Here is a 25,538-nt window from a genome sequence, read left to right as displayed (position 1 = left end):
CACATGCGCCTGTGTACATATCCCAGTGTGCATTGCTCCAAAGTACGCCGCAAGGACGTATTGGTTTCGCCGTGAACGTAAATTACATCCAGCCCCATTCACGGACGACTTACGCAAACGACGTAACATTTTCAGATTTCGACGCGGGAACGACGGCCATACTTAAAGCGGGAGTTCACCCAAAAATTTTTTTTAACATTAGATTCATGCTCATTTTGTCAAGGGGAATCGGGTATTTTTTTTAAAAATCGAAGCAGTACTTACCGTTTTAGAGAGCGATCTTCTCCGCCGCCTCCGGGTATGGTCTTCGGGACTGGGCGTTCCTATTTGATTGACAGTCTTCCGACAGACTTCCGACAGACTTCCGATGGTCGCATACATCGCGTCACGAGTAGCTGAAAGAAGCCGAACGGCGGTGCGGCTCTATACGGCGCCTGCGCACCGACGTTCGGCTACTTTCGGAAAATTGTGACGCGATAGATGCGACCATCGGAAGCCTGTCGGAAGACTGTCAATCAAATAGGAACGCCCAGTCCCGCAGCCCATACCCGGAAGCGGCGGAGAAGGTCGCTCTCTAAAACGGTAAGTACTGCTTTGTTTTTAAAAAAACTACCCGAATTCCCCTTCACAAAATGAGCATCAAATTAATGTTAAAAATTAACATTTCCGGGTGAACCTCCACTTTAACATTGACTAGGCCAGCTATTTGTTCGACTAACTTTACGCCGGAAAAAGCCGTACGTGAACGACGTAAAAAAAATGCGCCGGGCGCACGAACGTTTCTGAATCGGCGTATCTAGTCATTTGCATATTCTATGCCGAACTTAAAGCGGGGGTTCACCCTATTAAAAAAAAAAAAAAAAAAATTTTTTATTCTAGCATTACATTCGGCATCGTAGCGCGAGCTACAGTATGCCGGTCTTACATTTTTTATCCCCGTACTCACTGTGCTATTCCACATTGAAGATTCCGGGGAATGGGCGTTCCTATGGTGAGAGAAGGTGATTGACGGCCGGCCCTGGCACGTCACGCTTCTCCGGAAATAGCCGAAATAGGCTTGGCTCTTCACGGCGCCTGCGCATAGCCTGTGCGCAGGCGCCGTGAAGAGCCGAGACCTACTCCGGCTGTCTTCGGGGAGCGTGATGTGCCAGAGCCGGCCGTCAATCATCCTCCCTCTCCATAGGCACGCCCATTCCCCGCGGGAGTCGGAATCTTCAATGTGCAATAGCACTGTGAGTACGGGGATATAAAATGTAAGACCGGCATACTGTAGCTCGCGCTACGATGCCGAATGTAATGCTAGAATGATGTTAAGGAGGGTGAACCACCGCTCTAACGGAAGCGCACCTAGCGGCCAGCGTAAATATTGCACCCTAAGATACAACGGCGTAGGAGACTTACGCCGCTCCTATCTTAGCCTAATTTAAGCGTATCTGGTTTCCAGAATACGCTTAAATTTAGGACGGCGTAGATTCAGAGTTACGACGGCTTATCTACTGATAGGCCGGCGTAAAGCTATCTGAATCCAGCTAATGTACTACATGCACACCCATGTATATAACTTCAGGAGGGGGGAGGAAAACTTATATTATATATATATATTAAATTATCACCATTATATCCCTTCAAATTACGTGTGCAGAAAAAAAAAAAAGAAGAGGGGGAGGGAGGTGAAAAAGGGGGGGGGGGGCATATTCCCCTCCTCCCTCATATATCCCCTTACCACATCTGTGTACTTGTGTATTTATATATTCCTGCTTCAAAGGAGAAGAGGAAGAGGAAACCCCTAAAAAAAAAGGGGGGGAAGGGGGGGCAAGGGGGCAGATAAGCCGCCACAGGATAGGAGTATCATACAAGATAACCCCACAGGGCATCTATATACTCTCCTCATTCCCCATAATTCCTAAGTAAACCAGGGATTGCTTAAATTCCATCCATTTTCCCCATGTGCTCTGAAATCTTATTTCGGCATCCTCTTGGAAGCTTATTAACTCCTCCATTACCCTCGTTCCATCTATCTCCTTGAACCACCCCCCCCCCCCAGCCCCTCTCGGGCTCAATGTTACCCCGAGAAACAATCTGACAGGTCGGCCGTCTGCTCCCATAGGCAATCAAAGAGTTAACACTCTTTGATCTACTCTATGGCCTTGGAGGATCAAAGCGACATCATTATGTCACTTTCAGTCCAGACTAGGGTTGCCCCCTTTTCTTCAAGCCAAATCCAAACACTTTAGCTGCCTGGGACACCTTTTGGGTGCCCCAATGAGAGTAGTAATGCAGTGCGCATAGCGTGCTGCAGCAAAATGTGGGAGTGGCCAAATTGGTCTACTCTATGGCCTTGGAGGACCAGAGCGACATCATTATGTCACTTTTGGTCCAGACTAGGGTTGCCACCTTTTCTTCAAGCCAAATCCAAACACTTTAGCGGCCTGGGACACCTTTTGGGTGCCCCAATGAGAGTAGTAATGCAGTGCACATAGCGTGCTGCAGCAAAATGTGGGAGTGGCCAAATTGGTCTACTCTATGGCCTTGGAGGACCAGAGCGACATCATTATGTCACTTTCGGTCCAGACTAGGGTTGCCCCCTTTTCTTCAAGCCAAATCCAAACACTTTAGCTGCCTGGGACACCTTTTGGGTGCCCCAATGAGAGTAGTAATGCAGTGCGCATAGCGTGCTGCAGCAAAATGTGGGAGTGGCCAAATTGGTCTACTCTATGGCCTTGGAGGACCAGAGCGACATCATTATGTCACTTTCGGTCCAGACTAGGGTTGCCACCTTTTCTTTTGCCAAATCCAAACACTTTAGCTGCCTGGGACACCTTTTGGGTGCCCCAATGAGAGTAGTAATGCAGTGCGCATAGCGTGCTGCAGCAAAATGTGGGAGTGGCCAAATTGGTCTACTCTATGGCCTTGGAGGACTGGAGTGACATCATGACGTCACATTTAGTCCAGACTAGGGTTGCCACCTTTTCTTCAAGCTAAACCCAAACACTTTAGCGACCTGGGACACTTTTGGATGCCCCAAAGAAAGTAGTAATGCGGTGCGCATAGCGTGCCACAGCAAAATGTGGTTGTGGCCAAATTGCTCTTGCTGACATCATCAACCTGCTTACTGCTACCGCCAGTTCACACAGAGAAAAGATCCGACAGGGCTGCCGTCTGCTCCTGTAGGCAATCAAAGAGTTAGCACTCTTTGACTTACTCTATGGCCTTGGAGGACCGGAGCGACATCATGATGTCACTTTCGGTCCAGACTAGGGTTGCCACCTTTTCTTCAAGCCAAACCCAAGCACTTTGGCAGCCTGGGAAAGTAGTAATGTGGTGCGTATAGGTCTATTCTCTGTGTTACTAAACCCACAGCAAAATGTGGGTGTGGCCAAATTGCACTTGCTGATATCATCAACTGCCCCCCAGTGATGGCGAACCTGCCCCCAGAAAGCTGCCTGAAGTTCCCGGACGGCAAAAGATTTGTGTGTGACTATTTTGGTTCTTTGGGGAGCCACAGCCCGGTCTGAATAATGTGTCCCGGATCCTGACACATGATTCAAAACCAGTGGTGTCCGATCCACAAGGGCCCCCACCACCCCATCTCACACCATCTGTGTGGCCGTGCGCTGTGTGGGGCGCCAGACCAATAGATTTCTACCAGGTCTGTCACCCCCTCACAGGCATGTGACCACATCTCAAGGCCAATCAATTCCCAGGCAGCGGCCAATCAGTGCAAACCCACAATGCCTGCCAGTGCCACCAAGGATGCCTATCAGTGCTGCATATTAGTGCCCATCAGTGCCACGTATCAATGCCCACCAGTGCTCAGCAGTGCCACCTATCAGTGCCCAGCAGTGCTGCCTATCAGTGCCACCCATAAGTACCCATCATTGCAGCCTTTTAGTGCCCACCAGTGCCACCCATGAGTGCCCATCAGTGCCGCCTATCAGTGCTACATATCAGTGCCGCCTACCGGGTGCCCATCAGTGCTGCATATCAGTTCCCATCGTCAGTGCCCATCAGGGCCGCCATCAGAAATTATGGGGCCCCTTACACAGCTTCAGGCATGGGCCCCCTGGAGCGGGGGGGGGGGGTGCTGCCACCTCAAATTGAGAAGCGGGCACATGGGGACCTCTGGGCCCTTTAATAAAATATATATATACTGTATAAAAAATTAATTTAAAAAAAATATATAAAAAAAATGTAATATAAAAAAAAAGGGGGGGTTTGCCACCCGGCACCCTTACAGGTGTACTTCCTGTACCCCCCTGATGGTGGCCCTGGTGCCCATCAGTGCCACCTCATTGGTGCAACCTCATCAGTGCCGCCTTATCAGTGCCCATCAGTGTTGCGTTATCAGCGCCCATCAGTGAAGGAGAAAACGTACTTAAAATGCTTATTTTTTTCAAAATGTTCTGTCTTTTTTTTATTTGTTTAGCAAAAAATAAAAAGCACAGAGGTGATCAAATACCACCAAAAGAAAGCTCTATTTGTGGAAACAAAATGATAGAATTTATGTGTGTGTACAGTGTAGCATGACCACGCAATTGTCATTTGAACAGCGACAGCGCAGAAAGCAAAATATTGGCTTGGGCAGGAAGGTGGTGTAAGTGCCTGGTATTGAAGTGGTTAAAAATCTCAGTAGATCAGCAGTTTTTGATATGCTCAGACCAGCCCTTCTGGCACCAACTACTATGCCACGTTCAAAGTCACTTAAATCCCCTTTCTTCCCCATTCTGATGCTCGGTTTGAAGTTCAGCACGTTGTCGTTACCACATCTAGACGTCTAAATGCATTAAACTGCTGCCATGTGATTGGCTGATTAGAAATTTGAGTTAAACTGAAATCCCCAGCCAGGACTAGGATAACAATACTGAAACATGAACTTTAAAAAAACAAGTCAACACCGGCAGCTCCATCATTTCTATACTGACAATTTCCCATTAAAGGGGTTGTAAAGGTACAATTTTTTTCCCTAAATATCTTCTTTTACCTTAGTGCAGTCCTCCTTCACTTACCTCACCCTTCCATTTTGCTTTTAAATGTCCTTATTTCTTCTGAGAAATCCTCACTTCCTGTTCTTCTGTCTGTAACTCCACACAGTAATGCAAGGCTTTCTCCCTGGTGTGGAGTGTCGTGCTCGCCTAGGGTGACCACGTGTCCTGGATTGCCCGGGACAGTCCCGCATTTTGCAGGTCTGTCCCGGGCACCTTCATTCCAGGACAATACAGTGTCCCAGAATGAAACTGACACAGTGTTAGATTTTGAATTTATTACTATTTTATGTGATAAAAGTTTCTGAGAATCAATATTTAAACATAGTCATTTTGAAGGTTGATGAGGAAAGAGAAAGGTCATCTGTTGTAGGTTACATGTATTTTTGGAGTTCTACGTCAAGACAATGGGTGGAGATATGTTACTTAATATACACAAGTAGGTGTTACGTTTGTGACAGGAGCCTCACCACCTTTCTTGGAGCTATTCTAAAAGTAAATATGCTTAGCTCGGCTTTTAGAACAGTATAAGAATCCATGTGGTTTGAGTAGCTAGCTAGGACCTCGGGGTCACCCGACCCTGCGGGGAGATGGGGTAGGAAGCCCACCCAGCAGGAAGTTTTCACTATGGAAACCCAGCAGAAAGATGTACCATCATACCATCCTCCTTCTGAAACCTTCTGAATTACCATCTTGCCATGTGTTACCAGCTGTAATTATGTAAGCATTGTCGTTTTGCTTGTCTATCTTGAAGAATAAACTTCACGTTATTGAAGAAAGCCTAAGGCCGCGTACACACGGTCGGACAAAACCGATGAGAATGCACCGAGGTTCAGTTTCATCAGTCCAAACCGACCGTGTGTATAGCCCATCGGTCTTTTGTCCTTTGGTCCAAAATTTTAAAACATGCTTTAACCACATAAGCCCCGGACCAATGTGCTGCTAAATGCCCAAAAGCGTTTTTACAATTCGGCACTGCGTCGCTTTAACAGACAATTGCGCGGTCGTGCAACGTGGCTCCCAAAAAAAATTAACGTACTTTTTTTCCCACAAATGAAGCTTTCTTTTGGTGGTATTTGATCACCTCTGCGGTTTTTATTTTTTGCGCTATAAACAAAAATAGAGCGACAATTTTGAAAAAAATTCAATATTTTTTACTTTTTGCTGTAATAAATATCCCCCAAAAACATATATAAAAAATGTTTTTCCCTCAGTTTAGGCCGATACGTATTCTTCTACCTATTTTTGGTAAAAAAAAACGCAATAAGCGTTTATCGATTGGTTTGCGCAAAATGTATAGCGTTTACAAAATAGGGGATAGTTTTATTATTATTTTTATTTTTTTTACTACTAATGGCGGCGATCAGTGATTTTTTTCGGGACTGTGGCATTATGGCGGACCCTTCGGACCATTTTGACACATTTTTGGGACCATTGTCATTTTCACAGCAAAAAATGCATTTAAATTGCATTGTTTATTGTGAAAATGACAGTTGCAGTTTGGGAGTTAACCACAGGGGGCGCTGTAGGAGTTAGGGTTCACCTAGTGTGTGTTTACAACTGTAGGGGGGTGTGGCTGTAGGTCTGACATCATCGATCAAGTCTCCCTATAAAAGGGATCACTCGATCGATGCAGCCGCCACAGTGAAGCACGGGGAAGCCGTGTTTACATACATCGCGAGGGGGCGCCCTCGTCCCGGATCGCTCCCCGCGGGTATCCGACCGCCGCATGTAGCGGTGGGGGGGGGGGGGTCCCGATCGGACCCCCGACCCGCGGAAAGGCAGGGACGTACATGTATGCCCATATGCCTGTACGTGCCATTCTGTGGACGTACATATACATGCGGCGGTCGGCAAGCGGTTAAAATCGAACCGATGGCCCGCTGCCCGATCGGTCCAAACCGATGGTTAGTACAGAAAGCATTGGTACAAAACCCGCGCATGCTCAGAATCAAGTCGACGCATGCTTGGAAGCATTGAACTTCGTTTTATTCAGCACGTCGTGTGTTTGACGTCACCGCGTTCTGACCCGATCGGTTTTTGGAACAATGGTGTGTACGCACATCAGACCATCAGTCCACTTCAGCGGTGAACCGATGGAAATGGCCTGTCGGAGCCATTGTCATCGGTTTGAAACGACCGTGTGTACGTGGCCTAAGTCTTGGATATTGGGAACGAAACGCCTGGAAGAAAGAGACTATTGACATAACACATGACAAGTGTCAAAAATGTCCCCCCTCTTCCACATTCATCATACAGCCCCCCCCCCCCCCCCGGGCCAATCTGATTCCCCGAAAAAAGTCCGCCACATCACCGCTTTACTCACTGACAGTACTTGTGCTGTCAGGGAATGCCTGAAGGAGCACAATCCCCGCCCCCTGTTTGTGATTGGAGAAATCATAAATCCCGCCTCTTATGTCCAATCACTGTGCTGTGATTCGTTACAGCACAAGCTGATTTTTGGGAAGGGGGGGGGGGGGTGTCCCTGAATTGTAGTTTGGAAATGTGGTCACCCTATGCTCGCCCCCTCCCTTGGACTACAGGAAAGTCAGGACGCTCTCTACGTTGCAGATAGAGAAAGGAGCTGTGTGTTTGTGGGGGTCCTGACTCTCCCGTAGTCTGCAGATCGGATCGGGTGAATGCGGACAGACGGTCCGTGTTCATCCGATCCCCCCATAGAAGAGAGCGGAGAAAAGTGTGCGGGGACAGCCGGCTAAGCGGGGATCAACGGAGCGATCCCCGCTGAGGAAGCGGAGGTTCACGGGGCGGATCATCATTGATCCGCCCCGTGTGAAAGAGCCCTTAAAAGCAAAATGGAAGGATGAGGTAAGTGAAGGAGGGCTGCACTAAGGTAAAGGAAGCTGTTTTGGGAAAAAATATTGTACCTTTACAACCCCTTTGAGGCCGCGTACACACGATCGGGCAAAATCGATGAAAACGGACTGAAGGTCCAAAGTCCAAACCGATCGTGTGTGGGCCCCATCGCTCGGCCCCGCCCCCCGGCGCGCTGCGCCATCCGCTGTGATTGACAGCAGTGCCAGCCAATGGCTGCGCTGCTATCAATCCGCTCAGCCTAGCCAATCAACGGCCAGGCTGGGAACCGAACAGGATGACGAGGATGCACCCGGGACTTTCGAGGGGTGAGGTAAGTAAAACGGGGGCTCGGGGGGGGGGGGGCGGTGCTGTAGGATGCATTAAGGTAAAAAAACTTTTACCTTTACAAACCCTTTAACCGATGGACTGATAACCGATAGGTCCAAACCGATGATTAGTATGCAAAAGCATCGGTTAAAAACCCACGCATGCTCAGAATCAAGTCAACGCATGCTTGGAAGCATTGAACTTCGTTTTTTTTCTGCACATCGTTGTATTTTACGTCACCGCGTTCTGACACAATCGTTTTTTTATCTGATGGTGTATAGGCACATCAGACCATCAGTCAGCTTCATCAGTTAACCTATGACAACGGTCCTTCGGACCGTTCTCATCGGATGGACCGATCGTGTGTACGCGGCCTGAGTCATCCCCAATGTTCTAATGTATCTTTTTGAATAATCTCAATGCATTGACCAGTGGAAACCTTCTTATCAGCTAAGTGGACCTTCATCAGCAGATTGCGTTTGTTACTTTACATTAACATCAAATTTTCTGTACTTTATGAACTTCTCTCTCTCCCGTCTGTAGGTTGTCATTACCCTTCTAATCATCACCGTGTCCTGATCAATAGGGTCACCATAGAGACGCCCCCAGCTATCGGGTGTCAGTGTAGGGTCTCAGTTACAATGTATCGCTTCCATCATCCTTCACTGCACACAGGTGGTCAGACGGAGCCGATACAGAGCAGACCGGCCAGACGTGGCATTCTGCTTAATGATGAAAAGACGGCATACAGCAAACACCAACCATGGCCACTGAAGAGAAGGTAAGAGTCTCTTATAACGGTATATTACAGCGTTTTGGCCAAACACAAGGCCATTTTCTGGCAATTTCAGTTACTTTCAACCAGCTTTTATTTGCAAAAATGGTCAAACTGGTCCAGACAACCAACCTACTACCAGTTTATAAATGTATATGGTAGGAAGGTTGGTGGTGGTGGGTTGCCTTGGTTTGTGCAAAGTGGTGGAGATTGCAAGAAAATTGGCCAAGAGAGTGTCCACCTGTGGCCGATTCCTTATTTTAATAATGTGCATTTTTTTTTCATAAATACATGTGCTTAATTTATAATAGAAGGATCACTCAAAACATTTTGAAGTAATAATTTGTGTTCTTTAGGAAGATACAGGTAGTTTAATTCAGTAAAAATTGATATTTTAAAGTTTTAACTAAAGGCTAAACTTTAAAAATTTGGATGGAGTGGCGAGGGGTTAGAACCAGACAGGTGTTTATTGCTGTCTGTGACCCATTGACATTGACTTTGATTCTCCACCACTCTATTCAAAAATGTAAAAAAAATATGGTTTTACATATATTTTAATAGCAGATGCTTAAATAGAGTAAAAGGAACTGGTCTGAGTTCAGCAGCGTGAACTCAAATTTGTTGTCAGGAACTAATACACTTCATAGTTAGCACTCAAAAATAAGAACTATTAGCCGGATTCAGTAAGACTTACGACGGCGTATCAGTAGATACGCCATCGTAAGTTTGAATGTGCGCCGTCGTATCTTTAAGCGTATGCTCAAACTGAGATACGCTTCACTGTTGCTAAGATACGACCGGCGTAAGTCTCCTACGCCGTCGTATCTTAGCTGCATATTTACGCTGGCCGCTAGGGGCGTGTACGTGGATTTACGCCTAGAATATGTAAATTAGCAAGATACGCCGATTCACAAACGTACTTACGCCCGATATGCTGTTTACATAAGGCGTTTTTCCGGCGTAAAGATAAACCACCAAAAAGATGGCGCAGCCCATGCAAGGTATGGACGACGGAACAGCCGTCGTATTTTATGTCATTATGTATTTTATGAAAGCATTGAGTATTTCCGATGTGATTCTGAGCATACGCGCGCATGCGCCGTACAAACGGCCCTTATTTACATGGGGTCACGGCTACTTTACATGTAGCACGCCCACTACCTGCCTAATTTGAATTAGGCGGGGTTACGCCGGGCCATTTGCGCTACGCCGACGTAACTTAGGAGGCAAGTGCTTTGTGAATACAGTACATGCCTCACTATGTTACGTCGGTGTAGTGCAAATGGGATGCGCTACGCCGGCATAAAGTTACGCCGCCATACGTGAATCTGGCTATTTGTATTGCAGAGCAGAGTGTAAGCTGTTCACATTTGGATCTCTGTCTACAAGAGACACGGTTTCCAAAAAGCCCCTAAATTGATCCCAATTGTTCTTTGACTTTATCCTACATCATAGCTGTTTTTCTGTCCTCCACAGTTGTCCCTCTACCCTCCACAACTGTCCTTTTATCTTGCACAACTGCCCCCTTGCCCTCCACAACTCACCCTTTATACACCACAGCTGTTGCTCTGCCTTCCACATCAGACCCTCTATCCTCCACAACTGCCTCTCTATACTCTACAACTGCCCCTTTGCCCTAAATAACTCACCCCTTATCCTCCACAACTGATCCTCTATTTTCTATTCTTTTCCTTTTGCCCTCCTTAGCTTACCTTCTATCCTTCACAACTGCCCCTTATGCCTTTCACAACAGATCCACTATCCTCCACAACTCAGCCCCTGTCCCCTACAGCAGACTTCTGATACTCCACAACTGACACACAACTCACCCCCGTTCTTCGCATATGTCCCTCTGCCTTCCACAACAGACCCCCTATCCTCCACAACTGCCTCTCTATACTCTACAACTGTCCCTACGCCCTCTATAACTCACCCCCTATCCTCCACAACTGCCTCTCTATACTCTACAACTGTCCCTAAGCCCTCTATAACTCACCCATTATCCTCCACAACTAATCCTCTATTTTCTACAATTGTTCCTCTGCCCTCCTTAGCTCACCTTCTATCCCTCACAACTGCCCCTTCTGCCTTTCACAACTGATCCACTATCCTCCACAACTCAGCCCCTGATACCCCACAACTGTCCCTTTGTCCTCCATAACTCACCCCCGTCTTTTGCATATGTCCATCCGCCTTCCACAATGGATCCTCTATACTTCACAACTGTCCCTCTGCCCCCCATAAATAACTCACCCCCTTATCTTCCTTAATTATCCCTCTGCCCTTCATAGCTCACCTTCCATCCTTCACTATTGTCCCTCTTCCCTCCACAACTGACCCCATTATCCTCCACAACTGTCCCCCTGCACTCCACAACTTATCCCTGATCCTCTACAATTGTCCCTCTGCCCTTCATAGCTCACCCTCAAACCTTCACAACTGTGCCTCTACCCTCAACAATTGATCCTCTGTTCTCTACAACAGATTCCTGATTCCTGATACTCACCAACTGTCCCTCTGCCTGTCCTTTACAACTGTCCCTATGCTCACCACATTGGACCCCCTATCCTCCACAACTATGCCCCTGCCCTCCATAACTCACCCTCTTATACTCCATAATTATCCCTCTGCCCTCCATACCCCTCCACAACTGACCCTCTATCCTCCATAACTCACCTCCTGTTCTCTACAACAGATTCCCGATACTCCCCAAGTGTCCCTCTGCCCTTCATAACTTACCCCCATCCTTCACAACTATCCCTATTCTTGCCACAATGGACCCCCTATCAGGGCTGGACTGGGTCAAGAATTTGGCCCTGGACTTCATCCAGACTGGCCCACTTTGACAGGTCTCTCCTATGGTGGCCGGACAACTCCAGCCCCCCCCCCAGCCACCCATGCCCCCCCCCCAGCCACCCATGCCCCCTCTCCCCCTTCACTAGCCACTAGCCGTTCTACTTTATTAGAGTAAAACGGCTGGTACTAATACTCTTATAGGCAGTACCAGTGGGGAAGCTAGACATTATTTCACCGGGCAAAGAATCAGTTCGGTGCCCCCCCCCCCATGGGACACGATTAGACAGAAGTGAGAAACTCCCAGGCCATAGCTGTTGAGTCAGCTGTCTGTCCCCTCCCCTGTGCTCCTTCTGGTCCCACCCATGCTCCTCTGTCATCCCCCCTGCTCCTCTGGTCCTCCCCCCTGCTTTTCTTTTCCCCCCCAGGTGAGCACTGCGGGGAGGCAGAGGAGGTGAGCGCTGCGGGGAGGCAGAGGAGGTGAGCGCTGCGGGGAGGGAGAGACAGAGGAACAGAGGGGGGCGGCGGTCCGCTGTCACTGAAGCCAGCCCACTAAGCCATCGGCCCACCGGGAAACTCCCTGTAGTCCCAATGGCCAGTCCATCCCTGCCCCCTATCCTCCACAACTGTCCCTCTGCCCTCCATAACTCACCCCCTTATGCTTCACAACTGTCTCTCTGCACTCCACAACTTATTTAGCCTCTACTCTACAATTGTCCCTCTGCCCTCCATAGCCCACCCTTTATCCTTCACAACTGTCCCTCTGCCCTCTACAACTGATCCTCTATCCTCCACAACTCAACCCCTGTCCTCCACAACATATTCCTGATACTCCACAACTGTCCCTCTGCTCTCCATAACTTACCGCTGTCCTTCACAACTGTCCCCCTGCTCACCTCAACTGATTCTCTATCCTCTACATTTGTCCCTCTGCCCTCCATAGCTCACCCCCCATCCTTCACAACTGTCCCTCTACCCTCAACATCTGATCCTCTGATCTCCACAACAGACTCCTGATACTCCACCACTGTCCTTCTGCCCTCCATAACTCATCTCCGTCCTTCACAGCTGTCCCTCTGCCCAAACTGCTGATTCTCTCTTCTCTACAATTGTCCCCCCTGCCTTTCATAAATTACCCCCTGTCCTCCACAACTTTCCCGCTTCCGCCCACAACTGACCCCCTATACTTTACAACTGTCCCCCTGCCCTAAATAACTTACACCCTGTTCTCTACAACTATCTCACTGTTCTAAAGAACTGACCCTCTATCCTCCACAACTATCCCACTGCCCCCCACAACTGACCCCCCTATCCTCCACAACTGCCCCCCTGTCCACAACTATCTCACCTCCCTCCACTACTGACCCCCTATTCTTCACAACTATCCCACTGCCCTCCACAAATGACCCCCCTATACTCCACAACTATCCCACTACCCTCCATAACTGACCTCCCTATCCTCCAAAACTATTTCACTGCCCTCCACAACTGACCCCCTATCCTCCACAACTGTCCCCCTGTCCTAAATAACTTACACCCTGTTCTCCACAACTATCTCACCTCCCTCCACTACTGACCCCCTATCCTTCACAGCTATCCCACTTCCCTCAACAAATGACCACCCTATCCTCCACAACTGTCCCCCTGTCCTAAATAACTTACACCCTGTTCTCCACAACTATCTCACCTCCCTCCACTACTGACCCCCTATCCTTCACAGCTATCCCACTTCCCTCAACAAATGACCACCCTATCCTCCACAACTATCCCACTACCCTCCATAACTGACCCCCCTATCCTCCACAACTATCCCACTACCCTCCATAACTGACCCCCCTATCCTCCACAACTGTTCCACTGCCCTCCACAACTGACCCCTTATACTCCACAACTGTCCCGCTGCCCTCCACAACTCCCCCCCCCCCCCCCTCCTATCCTCCACAACTATTCCACTGCCATCCACAACTGACCCCTTATACTCCACAACTGTCCCGCTGCCCTCCACAACTGACCCCCCCCTATCCTCCACAACTGTCCCCCAGTCCTAAATAACTTACCCCTGTTCTCTACAACTATCTCACTGTCATCCCCAACTGACCACCTATCCTCTACAATTCTTCCATCCATAGCTGACCCTTTTTCCAGTACCACCATGCCTATAAAACTTTCCCTCTACCTTTCACAGCTGTCTCTTTAGCTTGCACAACTCTATTTTCTTCACAATTTTCCTTATACCCTTCACAACTCTCCCTTTATCGTACACAACTCTTGCTCTATCCTTGAATGCCACCTCTCCAACTTTCATGACTGCTACTTTATCGTGTGCTGTTGTACTTTTGTCTTTCAGAGCTCTCTCTGGCCTCTAAAACTTTCCTTCCGTCTTCTACAACTGTCCTTATAGCTTCCACAACTATCTCGCTCCCATTTACCACTGTCTCTCGACCATTTACAACTGTCTCTCTACCATTTACAACTGCCTCTCTACTATTTACAACTGTCTCTCTACCATTTAGAACTGTCTCTCTACCATTTAGAACTGCCTCTCTACCATTTAGAACTGTCTCTCTACCATTTAGAACTGCCTCTCTACCATTTAGAACTGCCTCTCTACCATTTAGAACTGTCTCTCTACCATTTAGAACTGTCTCTCTACCATTTAGAACTGCCTCTCTACCATTTAGAACTGTCTCTCTACCATTTAGAACTGTCTCTCTACCATTTAGAACTGCCTCTCTACCATTTAGAACTGCCTCTCTACCATTTAGAACTGCCTCTCTACCATTTAGAACTGTCTCTCTACCATTTAGAACTGCCTCTCTACCATTTAGAACTGTCTCTCTACCATTTACAACTGCCTCTCTACCATTTACAACTGCCTCTCTACCAATTACAACTGCCTCTCTACCAATTACAACTGTCTCTCTACCATTTAGAACTGTCTCTCTACCATTTACAACGGTCTCTCTACCATTTACAACTCTGTATCTTCTATTCTTCACAGCTGTTCCTCTGGCTATGACAGAACCCCAAAAGCACTTTGATTTGGAGGTCAGTGAAAATGGTGATTCAGTAAGGAATATTCTGGTTCCTCCACTTTTTCCTCCATCTTCTTCTTTTCAGGATCCTGAAGAAGCCCCTCCAACAGACAGCCTGGAAATTGTGTCCGTGTCGGAAGAGGAAGTCCCGGTTGTAGATATCGCCTTCTCCTACTTCCGATTTTTCTTGTCAAAAACAAAAGTGGATCCAGGACAAAACAATTCTGGTATGCCCAACAGTAACGCTCAAATAAACCTTTAATTTAAAGTAGAACTGCAGGAACACTTTTTGTTAATCTGCAATGTAGAAAAACGAAATAGCATTGATTTACTAAAACCGCACAAAATCTGGTGCAGCTGTGCATGGTAGCCAATCAGCTTTGAAGCGGAGTTTCGGCCACAATTTCACTTTTTAAATATAAATACCCCTGTAATACACAAGCTTAATGTATTCTAGTAAAGTTAGTCTGTAAACTAAGGTCCGTTTTGTTGAAGCCAGACTGTATGACTTCCTGGATTTCAGCCTTGCAAATCTCACACATGCTCAGTGCTGCACAAGCAGTGTCATATCAGGTTTCAGCACCTGTGCTGTCCAAGTCACATGATTCTTTGAGACTGGGGAGTGCACAGACTCCTGGAAAGTTACATCCCCTACATTCCCAGGAGTCTGTGCGGTGTAGGTTAGGAAGCATTAAGCACCTAGGTGCAGGAAGTGGGAAGATTAACTATTCTGCCTAGCAACAACACTTTGAAGGCATCTAAAAAAAAAAAAAAATTCTTAAAGGACTAATGACATTTTTTTAAAACTACTGATGTAATGTTATATTTATGGGTGGAACTCCACTTTAAACTTCAGCTGACTGGATTTACCCCCCTTCCTGACCAGGCCATTTTTTTGCGATACGGCACTGTGTTGTTTAACTGACAATCGTGTGGTAGTGCGACGCTCTACCCAAATAAAGATTATGTCCTTTTTTTTCCCACAAATAGAGCTTTCTTTTGGTGGTATTTGATAACCTCTGTGTTTTTTTGTTTTTTTTTCTCTATGAACAAAAAAAGACTGACAATTTTGAAAAAACAAAACAATATTTTTTACTTTCTGCTGTAAAAGACAATCAATAAAAGTTAGGCAAATAGGCCCGGATTCACAAAGCACTTGCGCCGACGTATCTCGAGATACGCAGCGTAAGTGCAAATATGCGCCGTCGTATCTATGTCCCTATATACAAGGGACACAGCATCGGTCTCCTCTCTCCCTGACAGGATGTGGAGCTCTGTGTTTACACACAGAGCTCCACGTCCCTGCTGTCACCGCCGATCGCGGGTACCTGGCGGACATCGCGGCAGCCAGGCGCGCGCATCGGCATCTCAGCGCTGCGCCGGGCACAGTGTTTCCCCGCTGCGCGCCCCCAGCGGCGCGCGCGGGGAATGCACATAAAAGGACGTCCACCCGGCAGTTGAGAGCCGCACTGTGGACGTCTTTTGTCTTTAGCGCGGCTCTCAAGTGGTTAAATGTGACTGGCAGGGAAGGGGTTAACCACTAGGGGGCGAGGAAGGGGTTAAGTATGTCCTAGGGAGTGATTCTAACTGTGTGGGGACTGGGCTTACTGTGACACGTCACTGATCACTGCTCCCGATGACAGGGAGCAAACGATCAGTGTCCTGTCACTAGGCAGAACAGGGAGATGCCTTGTTTACACAGGGATCACCCCGTTCTGCAGCTCTGTGACACGATCGCGGGACACCGGCAGACATCGAGATTTTGCTGGCATGGTCAAGGAGCTTGTGGCAGGTGCGCGCGTGTGCCCACACGGCAGCAAATTTAAAGGGACGTACCTGTACGGCTATTTGCCTGTCCGTGCCATTCTGTCGATGTAAAAGTGTGTGTGCGGCGGTCGTCAAGTGGTTAAATGCATATAAAAGACGTTGGCAGCCCAGAACTTTCTGACAACTTCCTCCCAAAATAGTTTACTACTTAACTAAGAAGGAGTAGAAATGATCCTTCCTCCGTCCTGCGAGATAAGACGATGGCTATAAATACAGCTCACGTTTTTTATTTCGGTTCAGGGAATTGAGTGCTAGGCCTAAATTGCTTGCCATTAATTTTCCAGCTGCCGAGTTTTATTGTCCTGTAATCTGGAGGGCTTGAATATGCAGATGTTCATTTGCTTAAACTTGTAATTTTGCCAGAGGGAGAGAGAACGGCTGACTTCTGTATCCCTCCCCATCTGTCCAGCCGACTCCTCTCAATAATTATTGAAGAAAACGGCACCGGAGCACGCAGTTACCGTTCGGCAAAGCTTGCACTTGTCTACAATGAATGGGGTAATCTTAGGTCTTTATAGCAAAATAAATAGGCTCGACTGGTTAAAGGGCCACCCTGCCCCTGCCCCCAAATATGATACGTCGGGTTTGTGTGGTTGCTGGTAAACGAAAACATGCAATATATGGCTAGAGTTATGTAGACATTCCTCAAGATTATTGAGTCCATGTAATTCCATTCCAGCATATAGGCAATTGTACGTTTCCACACTTGTTGTCTTTTCTTTTCAGCATAAGGCCGGGTTCAAACTGCTCCAACATGGAAGTCGGACGACTTCTGCTCAGACTTTACCCCACGACTTCATGTCCAACTTCAATGCGACTTCAATGAACGGGATCCGACTTTGATCCGACAATACCAGGCCCTTTGAGTCTGGTATGAATCTTGAACAGAGGACCCCACACCAAAACAAAAAAAAACACCATACTAGAACCCTCTTTCCTGACCTTCCAGGTTGCATGCTCGAATAAAGGTCTGGTATGGATTTTGGGGGGACCCCACGCCATTTTTTTTATTTTGGTGTGGGGGTTCCTTTAAAATCCATACCAGACCCGACTTCCGCTCCGACTTAGCCCTACGTCTGTGTTCCATGCAACTTCATTGAATGGGATCCGACTTTGATCTGACAATACCAGGTCCTTTGAGTCTGGTATGAATCTTGAACAGAGGACCCCACGCCAAAACTGAAAAAAAAAACCACCATACCAGAACCCCCTTTCCTGACCTCCCAGGTTGCATGCTCGAATAAAGGTCTGGTATGGATTTTGGGGGGACCCCACGCCATTTTTTTTAATTTTGGTGCGGGGGTTCCCTTAAAATACATACCAGACCCTTAGATCTGGTATGGTACTGGGGGGGGACCCCGTGCCGTTTTTTAAATTTTGGCGTTGGGTTCCCCTTAAAATCCATACCAGACCCGACTTCCGCTCCGACTTTGACCTATGACTTTTTGTCCGACTTCCATGCGCCTTCAATGAACGGGATCTGACTTTGATCCGACAATACCAGGTCCTTTGAGTCTAGTATGAATCTTGAACAGAGGAAACCATGCCAAAAAAAAAAGACCATACCAGAACCCCATTTCCTGACCTCCCAGGTTGCATCCTCGGATAAAGGTCTGGTATGGATTTTTTTTTTCTAAATCCATACCAGACACTTAGGCCCGGATTCACGTAGAAGCACGCATCTTTGTGCGGGCGTAACGTATTATATTTAAGTTACGCCTCCGCAACTTTGACAGGCAAGTGCAGTATTCTCAAACCAAAGTTGTGGCGGCGTAGCGTAAATAGGCCGGCGTAAGCCCGCCTAATTCAAATGTGGAAGATGTGGGCGTGTGTTATGTAAATTTAATGTGACCCCACGTAAATGACATTTTTTACGAACGGCGCATGCGCCGTCCGTGAAAGTATCCCAGTGCGCATGCTCCAAATTAACCCGCAAGAAGCCAATGCTTTCGACGTGAACGTAAATGACGCACAGCCCCATTCACAGACGACTTACGCAAACAACATAACATTTTCAAAATTTGACGCAGGAACGACGTCCATACATTGGTACGCCTCATCTAAGCCTCATATAGCAGGGGTAACTTTACACCGGGAAAAGCCTAACGTAAACGGCGTATCTGTAATGCGACGGCCGGGCGTACGTTCGTGAATTGGCGTATCTAGCTGATTTACATATTTCTAGGCGTAAATCAGCGTACACGCCCCTAGCGGCCAGCATAAATATGCATTTAAGATATGACGGCGTAGGAGACTTACGCTGGTCGCATCTTATACAAATTCTGGCGTATCTGATTCTTTGAATCAGGCGCCAAGATACGACGGCTCAGACTCAGAGATACGACGGCGTATCTGGAGATACGCCGTCGTATCTCCTACGAGAATCTGGGCCTTAAGTCTGGTATGATCCTGGGGGGCACCCCACAGCTTTCTTTTTCCCCATTTTTGATGTGGGGTCTCCCCATAAGATGCATACCAGACCAAAAGGGCCTGGTATGAATTTGGGGGGGGGGGGGCCACAGCATTTTTTTATTTTTATCTTTTATTTTGGCCTGAGGTTCACCTTCAAGATCCCCAGAGCACAAGTCGCATACCAAAGTTGGATCAGTTAGGATGATGATCCAACTTTGATCCGACTTCAATTATATTGAATAGGCTGAAGTCAGGCCAAAGTAGTCAGACCAAAGTAGTGCAGGAACCTTTTTCAAAGTCGGACTGACTTGTGTCGGACCAGTTAAGATGGCTCACCGACAGGAAGTGTGCCTGCTGTAATGCCCTTCAAAGAAAATTTGGAGGCACGCGGTGGGGAGAAAGGGGTGAGAAAATCCCAGTAAAGAACCAGAGGCAGAAGTACATGGGACAGAAACAGGTGATGCTGGAGTTCTGCTATATGTGTGCTATGTGTGTAATCACAGCGGGAGCCAAGTGGCGATGTCCGCCTGCTCCCTTCCTGAAGGGCCTGGTATGAATTTAGGGGATGGAGGGACCCCATGTCATTTTTTTTTTAGATTTTTTTTTTCTGGCAATTCTTTTTATTTACATTCAACTGTCGGTGGGGAATACTGCTGACAGCTGATGACTCATTGGTTGCTAAGGACACGGCAGCCGGCTTTTCCTTAGCAACTAGCTATACACAGGGGGGCAGATCCACAAAGCGAGTAGGCCGGCGTATCACTTTCAAATTTCCAGCGTCATATCTTTGTTTTGAATCCTCAAAACAAGATAAGACGGCATCTGGGTTAGATCCGACAGGCGTACCTCTTCGTACGCCTTCGGATCTAAGATGCAATTTTTCGGCGTCCGCTGGGTGGCGTTCACGTCGTTTTCCGCGTCGAGTATCCAAATGAGCTATTTCCGACGATCCACGAACGTACGAGCGGCCGTCGCATTTTTTTACGTCGTCTCTAGTCGGTTTTTTTCGGCGTATAATTACAGCTGCTGTTTTGTGGCGTATAGTTAAACCTGCTATGTTAAGTATGGCCGTCGTTCCCGCGTTTAATTTGAATTTTTTTTTTTAGTTTGCGTAAGTCGTTCGTGAATCGGGATGGACGTAATTTACGTCCACGTCAAAACAATGACGTCCTTTAGGGATGAAACACGCCCCCCTACTCACCGATTTAAATTAGGCGCCGTTACGCCGCGAGAGATAGACTACGCCGCCGTAACTTACGGCGCAAAATCTTTATGGATTCGAACCAAACTGCAGTAAGGTACGGCGGCGTAGCGTATCTCAGATACGGTGCGCCGGGGCAGATCTTTGTGGATCTGCCCCAGGGTGTTAATAAAAAACGCTTGCTGGTTAGGGTTTTCCCTTGAAAAATAAGGCTACCGCAACTAAGTCGGGGAATGAACAAGTCGGGGAAAGCTGCATTTTTGGTGTAGCTCCACTGAATTCTATTAAACGCAATCTGCTGTGGAAAAAAAGTCCCTGACCCTTTTCAAAAACGCATCAGCTGAAAAATGCATAGGTGAGAACGTGTACCATAGGGAACCATGTTAAATGGACTATAGTGCGTTTCTGCAAAATGCACTTAAAAACGCATAGGTGTGAATGTAGTTTAGCAGGCTTCCGGAAACGCCCAGACCAAAATACCTTTAGCCTCATGCATCGAGGCTAAACACCCAATGGGCATGAGACCTTATAAAAAAAACTGCCTAAACCACATAAACAAGGATGCTTTACATTTAAATGAAACCTAACATTCCGGATAAGCCGTTCAATCGATGGACACGGTTTTCTTGTCTCTATTAGAAGCTTCAATGATCTATCATCCCAGTGTCCTCCTTGAGCAGCCCATGAGGGCCAATTATCTGACAAGTACTAAGGACGCCTCTAATTAACCAATTATCACCGCTTTGTCTTTTACCGAGTCCATTTTTCGGCCATAGATACACTTGGATTTGTGTTTACTGCTTGGACTGGACCACAATTACCCGTAAAATCCTTCCAGAGTGTTTTTTGGGAGCAGAGAGCAGCAAAATTTATGAGCGGCTGTCAGAAAAGTTCACACGGACCGTGAAGAATTCAGACGTAAAAAATAATTCAATAAATCCACAAGAAATTATTTTATTGGCACTTTTTATTTCTACTGGCTTTATAAACCAACAAAATGCAAAAATCTAGAAGCTGGATGAAAGTTTAATGACCTAGAACACTTTTTGGGAGTTAAATGGTACATTTGTTATTGAGGTATATATACCAAAAGTATTGGGACGCCTGACTTTACACGCACATGAACTTTAAAGCAGATATCCAGACTTGCAGTTTTAGTGCTTTTTGCATTTTGCAGATTTGCACTACAGTCCATTTAACATGGTTTCCTATGGAACGCGTTCTGTAGTGCAAATCTGCAAAATGCAAAAAGCACCAAAAATGCATAGGTGTGAATCCAGCCTTAAAAAACAGACACTTACTTCTGTTTCACGGTCCAGCGATGCGGCCCCTCGGAGTGTCGCTCTTCTCCCTCTCCGCCGGTGCCTCCACCGGTAGTGACCGCTTTCGACTTCACAGCCGGGCCCGCACTGCGCATGTCACGTGTCCCAGGAGATCGCCTAGAGCAGAGGTGTCCAAACTTTTTTCAAAGAGGGCCAGATTTGATGAAGTAAACATGCGTGAAGGCCGACCATTTTGCCCGACATTCTGTGAACCATTAAAATTCGGTCTAAGTGTGTTCATCCGAGCAACTAATACAATGCTCAACAAGAATTGCCTTGCCTTTGTGGCTGTGTGTGGTGAAGGGATAAGCTCAGGCGTGTTATTTGGATATACCGTATTTATCGGTGTATAACACACATCTTCACTTTAAAAAAAAAAACTTACATTTTAAATAAAGTAACTGTGAATCAAAATAAGGGTCACTGCCCATCAATACAGCCTCACAAGTGCCATAAATGCAGCACCCCCATTGCTCTGAATACATCACCCCCTTGCCATAAATACATCACCCCCCTTGCCATAAATACATCACCCCCCCTTGCCATCATGAATATATTCCTCCCCTTGCCATGAATACATCACCCCCCCTTGCCATGAATACATCACCCCCCCTTGCCATGAATACATCACCCCCCCTTGCCATGACTACATCACCCCCCCCCTTGCCATGAATACATCACCCCCCTTTGCCATGAATACATCACCCCCCCCTTGCAATGAATACATCACCCCCCTTTGCCATGAATACATCACCCCCCTTGCCATGAATACATCACCCCCCCCCTTGCAATGAATACATCACCCCCCCTTGCCATGAATACATCACCCCCCTTGCCATGAATACATCACCCCCCTTGCCATGAATACATTACCCCCCCTTGCCATGAATACATCACCCCCCTTGCCATGAATACATCACCCCCCCTTGCCATGAATACATCACCCCCCTTGCCATGAATACATCACCCCCCTTGCCATGAATACATTACCCCCCCTTGCCATGAATACATCACCCCCCTTGCCATGAGTACATCACCCCCCTTGCCATGAATACATCACCCCCCCTTGCCATGAATACATCACCCCCCTTGCCATGAATACATTACCCCCCCTTGCCATGAATACATCACCCCCCTTGCCATGAATACATCACCCCCCCTTGCCATGAATACATCACCCCCCTTGCCATGAATACATCACCCCCCTTGCCATGAATACATTACCCCCCCTTGCCATGAATACATCACCCCCCCTTGCCATGAATACATCACCCCCCCTTGCCATGAATTCATCACCCCCCCTTGCCATGAATACATCACCCCCCCTTGCCATGAATACAGACTCACCATTGCAGCCTTGGAGGAGACAGGGAGGAGGCGGGACGAGCGCCGACAAACATACAGGAGAATTTCCTGTTTTATCGGCTGCCTCTTTAATCGAAAGTCCCGCCTCTTGTGATGGACAGAAAAGTCGTCCAATGGCAGCGCAGGAGACGGGACTTCCTGTTGTCGTGTAAACAGGAAATACTCCTCTATGCACGGCGCTCATCCCACCTCCTCCAAGGCAGCCAGCATGCATTTATTTTGTGGCCCCCGGCGCTTGGGGGTCCGTTGGGGGCCACAAAAGACATACATGTCAAAATGACCAGGCGGGCCGGCCGAAACCGGAACGCGGGCCGGACTTTGGACATGCCTGGCCTAGAGGGAGGGGTCGCCTTGGTGCAGAGGAGGAGTCACCTAGGCGGCCTGTAGGTGGAAGGAGGAAGTGGGACAGGAAGTCCCACTCCTAACTAAGCCCCCCAAAAAAGAAATGACATTCCAAATGTGGCATGTAAAGGGGCGAGGAGTGCTTAAAGGGGTTGTAAAGGATTTTTTTTTTCCCCTAAATAGCTTCCTTTACCTTCCTCCTTCACTTACCTCATCCTTCCATTTTGCTTTTAAATGTCCTTATTTCTTCTGAGAAATCCTCACTTCCTGTTCTTCTGTCTGTAACTCCACACAGTAATGCAAGGCTTTCTCCCTTGGTGTGGAAAAAGCCTCTTGAGGGGGAAGGGGGCGAGCAGGCAAGTCAGGACACTCTCTACTTTGCAGATGAGAAAGGAGCTGTGTGTTAGTGGGCGTCCTGACACTTCTGCTCGCCCCCTCCTCCCTCAAGAGGCTTTCTCCACACCAGATTTGGTCCATCCCCGACGACGTCTTACGACGAAACGTACGTAGGAGTGGCCAACAGCGCGTACCACGTCATCGCCTTTGCGTAAGTGAGCTACACACACGGAGAACAGCTGATAGGACCTGATCGGATGCACACGCCGTGCTTTGTTTACATGCCATTTGACATCAACCGAATTGTAAGTGCAACTTATTTCATTAAAAAGCCCTTTTACTCACAGTATTTCACCATGGAGCATTCCTATTCTTTTTCCTTTAATATATGAGCGCTCATCTCTCATGTGCTTGGGATTGAAGCTGAGGACTTGACCCTCTTTTTTCACCTGCTGGATTTGAGTCTGATTGAGAAGACTATAAATATCTCTGAGCCCTATTGACCGCTGTAATAACGGTCAGTGGATCTGGTAAGCAGATTATATTTACCACACGGGTGTTTTCTTTTGGTGGAAGATTATCAACTCCGTTCCTTCACTATTGGACACTTTATGGACTTCTATTTTTTTCCTAATATTATTATTTTTTGATTATTTATGAACTCACTATTTTTGATTATTTCACTTAATCCTCCTGTTTTTTCCCATATTTTTCACCAATTTGGGTATATCACGCATTTATCAGCGCTGTACCTTTCTTGTATGTATGTTTTTTTTTGCTTTGGGTATTTTGAGCAATAGGTACCAGCCGCTTTTTCATTCATAATATTTTATTATATTAATCACTTGTTAGCGCAGTGTTTTTCCTAGGGATATTCCTAGGGAATCTTTTTACCAATAAGCGTTTATTGATTGGTTTGCGCAAAAGTTGTAGAGTCTGCAAAATAGGGGATAGATTTATGCCATTTTTATTAATATATATTTTTTTTACTAGTAATGAGGGCGATCTGTGATTTCTATCGGGACTGCGACATTATGGCGGACACTTCGGACACTTTTGACACAATTTTGGGACCATTGTCATTTATATCGAGATCAGTGCTATAAATAGCCACTGATTACTGTATTAGGCCCGGTTCACACTTGTGCGATGCCAGACATTGCATGTGATTCGCAGCGCATTGCTGTTCACATTAAATGCGATGACTGTGCAGTGCGATGTCAGCCATACAGATAGTATGGCTGATATCGCACCGCATTCGGTCAAAACACGCACAGCACTCAGATGAGCAGGGGTGTAGTGAGCAGGGGGAGAGAATGCCTGTTCACAACGGAATGCATCTGCCAATCAGATAATAGGCCTGAATTCGCACCTGAGCCAGAACGCAGTGCCTAGAAAACGCACACGTTTTTACTGCACTGCGCAGTGCGTAGTCCCCGCAGATATGTGAACCAGCCTCTGAGCATGCACGTTTTTTTCCCCCCTCGGAAAAGCATACACACGACTGTTTTTTGCGACGAGAAAAAGACTGACAGGAAACACGACGATAAAAAAGAGATCTGGTTTCAATTTTATTTGCGGGCAGTTTTTTATGGTGGATTCTCTCAGATGTCTTGCAAATTGGATGCGTTGTAATCCGCATCCAATTCGCATAGGTGTGAACCAAGCCTAATGCCTTGTACACAAGACCGGTTTTCACGACGAGAAAACTGCCATTTTTTATATTGGTCGTAAAAAAACAGTCGTGTCTAGTGGTTTTCTCGACGAAAAAACTGCCCGCAAAAAAATTGAAACCAGCTCTCTTTTTTTATCGTCGTGTTTCCTGTCAGTCTTTTTTTCGTCGCGAAAAACGGTCGTGTATATGCTTTTCCGAGGGGGGGAAAAAAACGTACATGTTCAGAATCAAGTATGCGGCCCAAAAGCAGCCCAAAGGGTGGCGCCATTTGAAAGGAACTTCCCCTTTATAGTCCCGCCATACGCGTTGTACGTCACCACGCTTTGGTCGGA

At 47.2% G+C, this 25,538-nt stretch overlaps 1 protein-coding gene across 3 annotated transcripts in view; it reads left to right on the top strand.

The window, feature by feature from the left end:
• Positions 1-8,732: 8,732 nt before the first annotated feature.
• The window catches only part of TMPRSS3 (transmembrane serine protease 3), a 95,279-nt gene continuing 78,473 nt past the window's right edge, over positions 8,733-25,538 (top strand). The window contains exons 1-2 of one of the 3 annotated variants that reach the window (XM_040339040.1): positions 8,733-8,904; positions 14,693-14,953. In XM_040339040.1, coding sequence (XP_040194974.1) covers positions 14,707-14,953 — 247 coding nt within the window. In that variant the 5' untranslated portion in view covers positions 8,733-8,904; positions 14,693-14,706. The remainder of the gene's footprint in view (positions 8,905-14,692; positions 14,954-25,538) is intronic. The other 2 variants (XM_040339041.1, XM_040339042.1) reach the window with 2 other exon arrangements.

The sequence above is a fragment of the Rana temporaria genome, chromosome 2, assembly GCF_905171775.1.
Source record: "Rana temporaria chromosome 2, aRanTem1.1, whole genome shotgun sequence".
Classification (NCBI taxonomy): Eukaryota; Metazoa; Chordata; class Amphibia; order Anura; family Ranidae; genus Rana; species Rana temporaria.
This window is presented reverse-complemented; position numbering and strand designations above follow the sequence as displayed.